The 12,019-nt window shown below is 41.1% G+C and overlaps 1 protein-coding gene across 1 annotated transcript in view; it reads left to right on the top strand.

Annotated features, from left to right (window-relative positions):
- The first annotated feature begins 946 nt into the window (after positions 1–946).
- tmem128 (transmembrane protein 128) overlaps positions 947–12,019 on the top strand; it is a 31,278-nt gene continuing 20,205 nt past the window's right edge. The window contains exons 1-2 of the mRNA XM_028801823.2: positions 947–1,100; positions 3,562–3,700. Of these exons, the coding sequence (XP_028657656.1) occupies positions 1,001–1,100; positions 3,562–3,700 (239 nt within the window). The 5' untranslated portion in view covers positions 947–1,000. The remainder of the gene's footprint in view (positions 1,101–3,561; positions 3,701–12,019) is intronic.

The raw sequence follows: 12,019 nt of genomic DNA, 5'->3' as shown, positions 1-12,019 counted from the left end.
AAATTGACCTGATCAACTAATTACTAGTAATAAAATCTTAAGACTTACATATACTCAGTCTTCTAGTTATGTGCTGCTGCTGTCTTTAGCGGAAATGTCACCATATTTAATGTTTCTCAAGGTGCCATGCAAAATTTAGAAAAAGAATACAACTATGGTTATCTCTTAATGTTCTTTAATCACTTGTTTGTATTTTTGTGACATTTATGTTTCTGTAATTATTAGTACTCTTCGGCAAATCAACCCATCAATTTTCCGAACATAATTAATCCAGTTTAAGTTTGAAAGGGGCCATAGTCTCACCCCAGCAGCTATGGAGCAAGGCAAAAAACAACTGTGGACAGGGTACTAGTTTATTTGCAAATTAGAACTACTAAACGTTGAATAGTATTCACCACCCACTGTTACGAGATTTAATTTTAATTTATTGGCCATAAAATTGCTCACTTCAGTATTTTTTAATCATTATTATTATTATTAATCATAAGTTTTCATGCGCATTTGTGTCAGGGTGGGAAAATCCATTTTGCCCTTTAGTACGTCTCAAATCAGTGCAAAGTTCTGTTCCATCATCTCCTTTAGGCATACTGACATCGGATTGCCTATTTGTAAATATGTTCCCATTAGATTCGTTTATATTTTAAGGGACGGTCTCCTGAAAATAAGTTTATTATATACGATGGTAACCAGTGTGAGACTGAGATAAAGCCTGAGAGTTGTCATTCTATCTACAGCACTACCATTTCTACCATCACTTTATGTAATTACCAATATCCCCTAACATATTCAAAAATGATTAAATTAAACAAACAGATTGATGACACCACTTTTCGCTTCAACTAGCCCCTTTTCACTTTACGACTTGACCTCCAGCCTCATCCGGAAGTAAACAGACGAGGTGCATGCTGCCCTCGCTATTCAACTAATTTTGTCCCGCCCCTAAGGTATGATTGACAGTACAGTACTACGAGGAGTCAGGTCTTGAACTGAGAGCGGCAAGATGGCAGAGGATGGCGAATTAGCTGCTTTGCGAAATAGGTTTAGGCAAAAAGCAGAATTATTAATTCAAGGAAGTCCAGGACAAAGCGGCACAAACTATAGTAAGTCAAGTAATCTTCACTAGAAGGTGATCATTCTGTTTTGTGCATTTTGTAATATTATTTAATTTATTTGAGGTTTCATTCATGAGTCTTTTGATTAAAAGTGAAAGAGTGGTGCGTCACTGAGGCAAACTTTATAAGATGTACTTTTTAAACAACCAGTAACAACATCTTTTCTACTTTTCTGTTTTATTCATTTTCATCTTATTTTATCTTGACATTTATTTTTGTTCGCCAAAAACACCCACTTACCAAATTAACTTATTTGCCTCTAACTGAAACTAATTTTAAATGTCAGTGTTTTGATCTTGGTTTGCATTTGTTCTTGTAATACTACTTTGAGGATAAACGCTTCGTATTAAATACATTTGTTGTGCCGTTTCTCGATCCTTTTTGAGTTTAACATTCCCCCTCCGTTTTTATACTCCTCAATAAAACTATAATGAAGGTATTATGACTTGCAAGTCCAAAGTATTTTTAAATTATGCTTTATTCAACTGAAATCAACACAATAAATTGTCATCCCGATTATAACTAGCCTGTTTATCAGCGGTTTACTTCTATTGTAGTATCAACAGCATATAGTGAATGCAAATACAGTATATGAAAATATTACGGTTGGCAACCTCAATGAAGTAATTGTATGGCGGAATATGACGATTAAGTCCATGCATAAATAAGTCCTTTACTTTGATTTACTTCTTTAATAATCTCAATAGGTCAATCAGCTCCCTTCCTTGTTACATTTTTGTTTGAATTTCTAATTAGAGAATATTGAGATGGGTGTGTGGACTTACGAAAAAGGACAGGATAACAAATGACACAATCAGAGGTACAACAAAAGTGGGAGAGATATAAGAAAGTACAGGAAAGTAGGTTAAAGTGCTATGAATATGTGGTGAGGAGAGACAATGAGTATGTGGGCAGAACAGTGATGTCTGGAATGACAGTACATGGGAAGAGAAAGCGAGGCAGGCCAAAGCAGAGGTGAATGGATAAAGTAAAACGGAATGAGCTGTTTGGAAAAAGGATGATCAAGCACATCGACCCCACATAGAAGTGGGAAAAGATGAAGAAGTTGTTTAAAATTTGCCATTGAAAGGGGGTCGGGGGGGGGGGGGGGTAAATATAAAATTGTACTTTTGGTAAAACCCTCCATGTTAATCACTGACATATTAATATCTGGCATCTAACTGGTAATAGTACATCTGGGGACCAAGTATTTTTCCCCTCCTGGACCAACGTGAAAAATATAGTCGCCTCAGTTTGTATCCTTAATTGTAATTTATTGATGAGCATTTAATTTCTTTTCGAACTGTCCTTATAACGAAATGGGATTTGTGTTTGTCTGTGCTTAGGCATGTGGAAAGTATTGCAAGGCAGCACTTCTATTAAAATGTTTAAAAAGTACTGTGATATGAAGAAATTCTTTTTTATATTTTAAAGAAATAATTTAGATAATTAAAAGAAATTATTTTTTATACCTGGTGCCTCTCTTAGTTGCAGAGGACACAAGGGTGGAACCCACCCATAACAGGATACCATTTAATTGCTGGGCACACTCAACCACACCATTCACACTGGGTCGAATAACAGTTAATAAACACTTTACATGCACTTCTTTGGGATGTGATGAGTAGAACAAAATAAGACATGGAGAGAACATGCAATGCCTGGGGTGTGAAGCAGCAGTGATGTATCTGGCACTACTTTACAGAGTACAGCACAAGCATTACTTCTAAGCAGTACTGTAGTGATGATGTATGTCAAACATTCAAAATTGCTTGAAGCTTTTTAGTCTAATGGCCGGAATGAGATTTTAATACACTTTACTTGCTTTTAATACAGGCTTGTAGGATCCTGTTAATTTGACTTCCGAGAAAAAGAAAGAGGGAACAAGACTCGGCATGCGGAGTAACTGTGTCATGATTGATTTAGCAACTTTCTGGCTGTAGCTCCGTAGTTTTCAAGGAGGAGAATAATAGTTGCTAATTCAGTACTAAATATTGAGTATGTTAAGATACTTTTAACACATTTTATAGAAAATACCTCAACCCCCATCAATCATTTCAGTTTTGTATTCTGAATGTGCTTTTCCATTATTAGATGACAGTAGGATTGAGCCTGTTAAACAGAGATTTTCTTTAATGGGTGTTCTAAATGAGGTCCAGCTTTGACTTTATTTGGAGTTGAGAAGCAATGGTTTAAGTAATATGTTTATTTTTTTTTTTATTGTTTTTATTTGTAAATTGCAGCTAATGAATGAACCTTACTGTTAAATGTGTGTACATTATTCAGACTAGTCTAAATTTAAATTATTTATGGTTGAATTTTTATTGTTGCTATTAGTTAGTATGCTTCAAATAACCCCTGAAATTACTGTAAATTTAAAGGAAATTATGACTGTACATTTTTGAACAATTTCTTTATGGTATGTATTAATGAAATATTTATTTTGTAGATTCAGAAGATAAAGAGAAGAAAGAAAAACCATTGCCCAGAATCAATTTTCACTCTGTATTTTGGATATTGGCTTCAATTGCTTTAACCTACTACATTGATTTCTTTTTTATAATTAAAGAAGATTTGGACATTAAAAGGTAAAAACACTTTTTGTAAATTGTACACATTTCCGTTCCTTTATTTAACATGTATCCTGTATTTTTATAGCATTAAATCATATTTATTTTACTTCTTTGTTGGCCAGTCTGATTTGACTTCTTTAAAGTACTTGCATGTTGTCCTAGGCTCTCACTACAACAGCTTTACATAATACTGCCAGTTGAGCATTATATTTTATGGTGCATTGGTAGTGCCCTGAAGTCAGGTTTATAAAACTTTCATGTGCACAAAATGTGGCGTGAAATGTGTGTGCTCGGCTTTCCACGCAAATGTTTGCACTTAACAGGAGCATGTGCATATGTTTGTGACAGCTCTGACCCATCCATATGCAACATTTTGGAGAAACGGGAAAATGACAACACCCTTGATAAAGTAGGGAAATGTAGCCAAACCAATTAAATGAGGACTTGTGTATAATAATTCATATCAGAGTTACTGTTAAAATGTATGTTGACTTGATAAACGTATTACACCTCAGAAGTAATAATTATGATGTGTTGACTGTATTTTAGTTCCCTTTTAAGGGAGTCAATGCTGCATATTTGCACTGAAATACTTTTTGGTTTTTCATCAGTTTCTATAAGCTACCTGTTGTCACTTCTCAGGAAACTGGTGACAAGTCAGGAATATCTCAGCCAAGCTTCACTCCTTCTTGTTCGCTATACAAGAAATCATTAAAAAATCAGTGAGGGCAATACATATAGTTTTCATGTGGTGTGGTTGTACGTACATAGCACATTTTTACCAACTTAAAAAGAAAATTTGCAGAAATGTCTGGCTTTCTTAATGTAGTCAGAACACTGTACAGTATTGCACTTATATTGCAATAAGGGCATCTAGTGAGAATAAAGCTGCTTGTTTTTATCCATAAGCAGTTATATTCTGTTAACACACAAGCCACTACACTGTCATTTACAGAACTTAGCCAGGTACTCTTGAATGCAGTTGACAGGTCTCTGTGCATAAGAATTGAGGATGCTGTACCAGCCAGTGAAGTTCTGCAGCATCGTGATTACATGTGTATGAAAATGATTAGCATAGTCCACGTGTAGTTGTATGATCATTTAGAAAGGTAAATTGTGTAGCAATGTGTGCATGCTGGATTTTATAATCAAATAATTTTTTTTTATTATTTTCTTTGGTTTGCATATTTAAATGTTTGCATTGCTTTTGATCTAAACACTCCAAAACTTTTTAATGATACAAGAATACAGATCAAAGCATTACCTTAAACTCTCACTGAAGTTACAATTTTTTACAGGATGGGCTACAGGGTGAAATTATACAAGAAATTCCCATTATTTAACTAATTACCTGTTAGAATTTAAAAGAATACAGTTTCCTGTAAAATTGCGTTTTCCAGTGACCATCAACAAATTTCAAGGCCATTTATAAAGAAAAACAGGAAGTGATCTATTTTTTTTTTTTTTTCTTTATAAAATGGCCTTGAAAAAAAAAAAAACAGGAAGTGATCTAGCACCCATGGGGCTCGGCCGGGCACAGCCCGAAGAGGCAACGTGGGTCCCCCTTCCCATGGGCTCACCACCTATGGGAGGGGCCAAGGAGGTCGGGTGCAGTGTGAGTTGGGTGGTGGCCGAAGGCGGGGACCTTGGCGGTCCGATCCTCGGCTACAGAAACTGGCTCTTGGGACGTGGAATGTCACCTCTCTGAAGGGGAAGGAGCCTGAGCTAGTGCGCGAAGTTGAGAGGTTCCGGCTAGATATAGTCGGACTCACCTCGACGCACAGCTTGGACTCTGGAACCAATCTCCTTGAGAGGGGCTGGACTCTCTACCACTCTGGAGTTGCCCCGGTGAGAGGCGCCGAGCAGGTGTGGGTATACTTATTGCCCCCCAACTTGGAGCCTGTACATTGGGGTTTACCCCGGTGGACGAGAGGGTAGCCTCCCTCCGCCTTCGGGTGGGGGGACGGGTCCTAACTGTTGTTTGTGCGTATGCACCGAACAGCAGTTCGGAGTACCCACCCTTTTTGGAGTCCCTGGAGGGGGTGCTAGAGGGCATACCTTCTGGGGACTCCCTCGTTCTGCTGGGAGACTTCAATGCTCACGTGGGCAATGACAGTGAGACCTGGAAGGGCGTGATTGGGAGGAATGGCCCCCCTGATCTGAACCCGAGCGGTGTTTTGTTATTGGACTTCTGTGCTCGTCACGGATTGTCCATAACGGACATCATGTTCAAGCATAGGGGTGTTCATATGTGCACTTGGCACCAGGACACCCTAGGCCTCAGTTCGATGATCGACTTTGTGGTCGTGTCGTCGGACTTGCGGCCACATGTCTTGAACACTCGGGTGAAGAGAGGGGCGGAGCTGTCAACTGATCACCACCTGGTGGTGAGTTGGCTTCGATGGTGGGGGAAGATGCCGGTCAGGCGTGGTAGGCCCAAACGTGTTGTGAGGGTCTGCTGGGAACGTCTGGCAGAGCCCCCTGTCAGAAGTAGCTTCAACTCCCACCTTCGGCAGAACTTCGACCACATCCCGAGGGAGGTGGGGGACATTGAGTCTGAATGGGCCATGTTCCGTGCCTCTATTGTTGAGGCAGCTGACCGGAGCTGTGGCCGTAAGGTGGTCGGTGCCTGTCGTGGCGGCAATCCCCGAACCCGCTGGTGGACACCGGCAGTGAAGGATGCCGTCAAGCTGAAGAAGGAGTCCTACAGGACCCTTTTGTCCTGTGGGACCCCGGAGGCAGCTGATAGGTACCGGCAGGCCAAGCGGAATGCGGCTTTGGTGGTTGCTGAGGCAAAAACTCGGGCGTGGGAGGAGTTTGGGGAGGCCATGGAGAATGACTTTCGGACGGCTTCGAGGAGATTCTGGTCCACCATCCGGCGTCTCAGGAAGGGGAAGCAGTGCAGTGTCAACACTGTATATGGTGGGGATGGTGCGCTGCTGACCTCGACTCGGGACGTTGTGGGTCGGTGGGGGGAGTACTTCGAAGACCTCCTCAATCCCATTAACATGCCTTCCAATGAGGAAGCAGAGCCTGGGGACTCAGAGGTGGGCTCCCCCATCTCTGGGACTGAGGTCACCGAGGTGGTCAAAAAACTCCTTGGTGGCAGGGCCCCGGGGGTGGATGAGATACGTCCGGAGTTCCTCAAGGCTCTGGATGTTGTAGGACTGTCTTGGCTGACACGCCTCTGCAACATCGCATGGACATCAGGGACAGTGCCTCTGGATTGGCAGACCGGGGTGGTGGTCCCCCTCTTTAAGAAGGGGGATCGGAGGGTGTGTTCCAACTACAGAGGGATCACACTCCTCAGCCTCCCTGGAAAAGTCTATTCAGGGGTCCTGGAGAGGAGGGTCCGTCGGATAGTCGAGCCTCGGATTCAGGAGGAACAGTGTGGTTTTCGTCCTGGTCGCGGAACAGTGGACCAGCTCTATACCCTTAGCAGGGTCCTGGAGGGTGCATGGAGTTTGCCCAACCAGTCTACATGTGTTTTGTGGACTTGGAAAAGGCATTCGACCGTGTCCCTCGGGGAATCCTGTGGGGGGTACTCCGAGAGTATGGGGTACCGGCCCCCCTGATAAGGGCTGTTCAGTCCCTGTACGATCGGTGCCAGAGCTTGGTCCGCATTGCCGGCAGTAAGTCGAACCCGTTTCCAGTGAGAGTTGGACTCCGCCAGGGCTGCCCTTTGTCACCGATTCTGTTCATAACTTTTATGGACAGAATTTCTAGGCGCAGCCAGGGTGTTGAGGGGGTCCGGTTTGGTGGGCTCAGGATTGGGTCACTGCTTTTTGCAGATGATGTTGTCCTGTTTGCTTCATCAGGCCGTGATCTTCAGCTCTCTCTGGATCGGTTCGCAGCCGAGTGTGAAGCGGCTGGGATAAGAATCAGCACCTCCAAATCCGAGACCATGGTCCTCAGCCGGAAAAGGGGTGGAGTGCCCTCTCAGGGTTGGTAGCGAGATCCTGCCCCAAGTGGAGGAGTTCAAGTATCTCGGGGTCTTGTTCACGAGTGAGGGAAGAATGGAGCGTGAGATCGACAGGCGGATCGGTGCGGCATCCGCAGTAATGCGGGCATTGCATCGGTCTGTCGTGGTGAAAAAGGAGCTGAGCCGCAAGGCGAAGCTCTCAATTTACCAGTCGATCTATGTTCCTACCCTCACCTATGGTCATGAGCTATGGGTAGTGACCGAAAGAACGAGATCGTGAATACAAGCGGCTGAAATGAGTTTCCTCCGCAGGGTGTCTGGGCTTTCCCTTAAAGATAGGGTGAGAAGCTCAGTCATCCGGGAGGGGCTCAGAGTAGAGCCGCTGCTCCTCCGCATCGAGAGGAGTCAGATGAGGTGGCTCGGGCATCTGATCAGGATGCCTCCTGGACGCCTCCCTGGTGAGGTGTTCCGGGCACGTCCAACCGGGAGGAGGCCCCGGGGAAGACCCAGGACACGCTGGAGGGACTATGTCTCTCGACTGGCCTGGGAACGCCTTGGGATTCTCCCGGAAGAGCTAGAAGAAGTGGCCGGGGAGAGGGAAGTCTGGGCATCTCTGCTCAAGCTGCTGCCCCCGCGACCCGACCTCGGATAAGCGGGAGACAATGGATGGATGGATGGATGGATGGAAGTGATCTATGGCAGGAATGTTTTACTCAAGGGCAATTGTATGTAAAATTATTAAAACAAAAATACAAATATTGCATATAGAAAAGTACTTGGGAACATAGTACTTTTCATACATTTGATTAATTGGTGGCACTATAACTGAGGCTCATTGTTTTTGAAAATTCAGCTTCCATGTGTATATAAATTTGATCCACTTCTGAGGCAGAGCTCCATATCTCTAATGTGGGTCCATTAATGAATGATCACTTCCGGTGGCTTGTGAGGTTTTATTGTAGGAGAGGAAATGAGATCACTAGTTTTCAGGCAATACCCTCAGAACTACTCCTCAAAAGGGAGATGGTGTTGGCAACAGGGAACCCTCTCTGCCAGGGGTTGGTTTGGGGGGATTATTTGCCATGTCAGTGCATAGCTATATATAAATAAAATTGGTATAATTCTGAAAAAAAAAATACATAAACAAGTTATCTAATTATTACAAATTTTTGTTTTAGTTACCATCCTTTTATTGCATATTTTGTTTTAAAATGACCTTGCTTTTACTGCTATTTATTTTATTTAACAATGGGGCTTTTCTTAATGGCATATTTCCTTATTCATTTTGGTAATGCCAGTTTTATTTGTTTCAAAATGCCTCTTTTTTTATGGTTTTGCAATTTGTTGATCAAGACAATGGCCAAGAGGCTGAACGTATTTTTGTTTTTTATCCTTTTGAAGTAAATTACTTTTCCTAATTGTAGGCGTTAGTCTACCAAAGATCTGGAGGCAGTTAAAAGTTGAGATAGTTTTGTAGAAAAAAGAGAGATTTCTGAACATGTGACACTATTTTTAGACAAATTGACAATATTTTGGAAATACTCCAACTGACATTTTTCTTTTTTTGCTAAGCACTCTATTCAGATGTGGCATAATCAATTGTTGATTGAACAAAATCATCACTTTCATATGCTTCACTAACATTAGAGTTAGAATAAATCGCTCTCTCCATCACAAACTTTACAGTCTGAAGGCCTATAATTAGTCGGCCCTGTCACTGCAAACTTTGTGTCAAAACACACACTGTGGCACTAGCTACTGTTCACTGGAGACACGTAAACTTGAGGATGATGGTGGGCATGCATCTAGCTGTGGATGAGTTATTTTATGAATAATGGTAAATGGATTAAAGAAGATTCTTTAATCCATGTGAATAAGTCTAATGGCTGGAATATTGATTTGAAAAATACAGAATACATTTGTATTTCTATTTTAATTAATTTTGAATGGCTACATCCAGAGATGTGAAATAACAAAGTATAATAATAATGATAATACATTTTATTTATACAAGGCGCCTTTCTGAGAACTCAAGGACGCCGAACAAACAAACAAACAAACAATAAATGAATAAAAGACACACTATAAACTACTTAAAACATCAGAAAATATAAAAAAATAAAACCAAACAAAGCCACTGTAATCATAAAGAAAAAGCCATTTTAAACAGATGCGTTTTAAGTTTACATTTGAAGGACAATAATGATTTGGTATTTCTAAGCTCGGTAGGTAATGAATTCCAGAGCTTGGGAGCAGAACAGCTGAATGCTCTGCTCTCCATGGTGGTTAGACAGGCAAGAGGGACAGTCAGATGGATGGAAGAAGAGGATCTAAGGTTACGGGAGGGAATGGCAACATGGAGAAGGTTGGACAGATATGGAGGAGCAAGGTTATGAATAGTCTTAAATGTTAATAGCAGAATTTTAAAATCAATTCGAGACTTAATCAGGAGCCAATGAAGCTGCTGCAGGACTGGAGTAATATGGTGAATAGATATGGTTCAAGTAATGATGATAATGCTGCAGAATTCTGGACTAGCTGAAGCTTTTGGAGAGATTTATTAGAGAGACAAAAGAGGAGTGAATAGTAGTCGAGACGAGAAGTAACAAGACTGTGTACAAGAATGGCAGTGGTATGAGGAGTGAGGGAGGGGCAGATGCGATTAATATTACATAGGTGGAAGTAAGCGTACCGGGTGATGTTATTAGTGTGAGATTGGAAAGATAGAGTACTGTCGAGGATGACACCCAGACTCTTGACCTGAGGTGAAGGGGAAACAACAGAGTTATCAATAACAAGAGAAAGATTATTGACTTTGGATAATGATGATTTTGAGCCAATGAGGAGAACCTCAGTTTTGCCACTGTTTAATTTAAGAAAATTCTAAGAAAACCAGGATTTAATTTCAGCAATGCAGTCGACAAGCGAAGATGGTGGAAAGGAAAAGATGGGTTTACTAACAAGGTAGAGCTAGGTGTCATCAGCATAACAGTGAAATTAATGTTATATTTATGAAAAATATTGCCAAGGGGAAGAAGGTAAATAATAAAAAGAAGAGGCCCAAGGACAGAGAACTGGGGCACGCCTGAAGTAACAGCAGTGGGTTGGGATGTCAAGGTTTTAAGCTGAATGAACTGAGTGCGGCCTGAAAGGTAGGATCTAAACCAATCAAGTGGAATATGTGTAATCCCAATCAAAGATAATCTATTAAGGAGAGTGGTATAACAAATAGTATCAAAGGCCGCACTCAGATCAAGGAGGATGAGAATGGTAATTAGACTGGAGTCAGCAGCCATAAGAAGGTCATTGGTAATTTTAACAAGTGCTGTTTCTGTACTGTGAAGGGGGTGAAAACCAGACTGGAAATTTTCACATAGATTATTATGTGATAAGTGGGAGTGAAGTTGGATAGCTACTATTTTTTCAAGATTTTTAGAGATAAAGGGCAAATTAGAAATAGGGTGAAAATTATTGAAGTTAGTAGGATCAGCACCAGGTTTTTTCAGTATTGGGGTTATTGCAGCAGTTTTAAAAGATGAGGGAATAATACCAGTAGTAAGAGAAGAGTGAATTATGGCAGAAATGAGAGGGACCAAAGAGGGGTGGCAGGCTTTAACCAGAACTGTAGGGAGGGGTTCCAGCTGACAAGTGGATGACTTAGATTTGCAGATGAGATCTGATCTTTTTGAGGAAGTGGGAAGCTGGAAAGAAGAAAGAGTGAAGAGGCGAGTGTAGTTCAAAGGAAGTACAGAGAGAATCTGGACCGAGGTGCTGATGTATCCTCTGGATTTTCTCATTTAAAAAAAGGACATAAGAGAATTACAGAAAGCAGTTGAGTAAAGGTGAGATGGTAAAGAGTCTAGAGGTTGTGTAACATTATTAAGTAGTGAAAACAAAGACTTGATGTTACCTGTATCACTAGTAATTAACTGAGTGTAATAGTTGGATTTAGTTTGGGCTATACAATCCTTGTAAAAGAGTATATGAATTTTATGCTTCTCTTTGTGGACAAAGAGTCCAGATTTTTTATATAACCTTTCAAGTTGCCTTCCTTTAGCTTTCAGAAGCCGAAGTTCAGGGGGCAGAAAAAGAAACGAATCTGGTTTTTAACGGAGCAAGAGAATTAAGAATACCATTGAGACAAGTGTTATAATACGAGACCAATTCTACGGGAGTGGATAAATGATAAAAGTCCATTTGAGAATCAATTCTAGAAGACAGAGAATTCAAGTTAATATATTTAATATTACGAAAAGATATGAGACGGGGGAGCTTAGTAATAGAAAAAGTAAAAGGGGCTGGGGATTTGGATGGATTCATTAAGTTGTGAGAAGTTTTGAGGTTGCTGCCAAGTCTCGGTTAAACAGAGAAAGTCAAACATACGGTCAATAAGGAGATCCTGAATGAGATGT

Source organism: Erpetoichthys calabaricus, chromosome 5 (assembly GCF_900747795.2).
Source record: "Erpetoichthys calabaricus chromosome 5, fErpCal1.3, whole genome shotgun sequence".
In the NCBI taxonomy this organism is placed as follows: domain Eukaryota; kingdom Metazoa; phylum Chordata; class Cladistia; order Polypteriformes; family Polypteridae; genus Erpetoichthys; species Erpetoichthys calabaricus.
The sequence above is the reverse complement of the archived record's forward strand: the minus strand, read 5'-3'. Positions and strand labels throughout refer to the sequence as shown.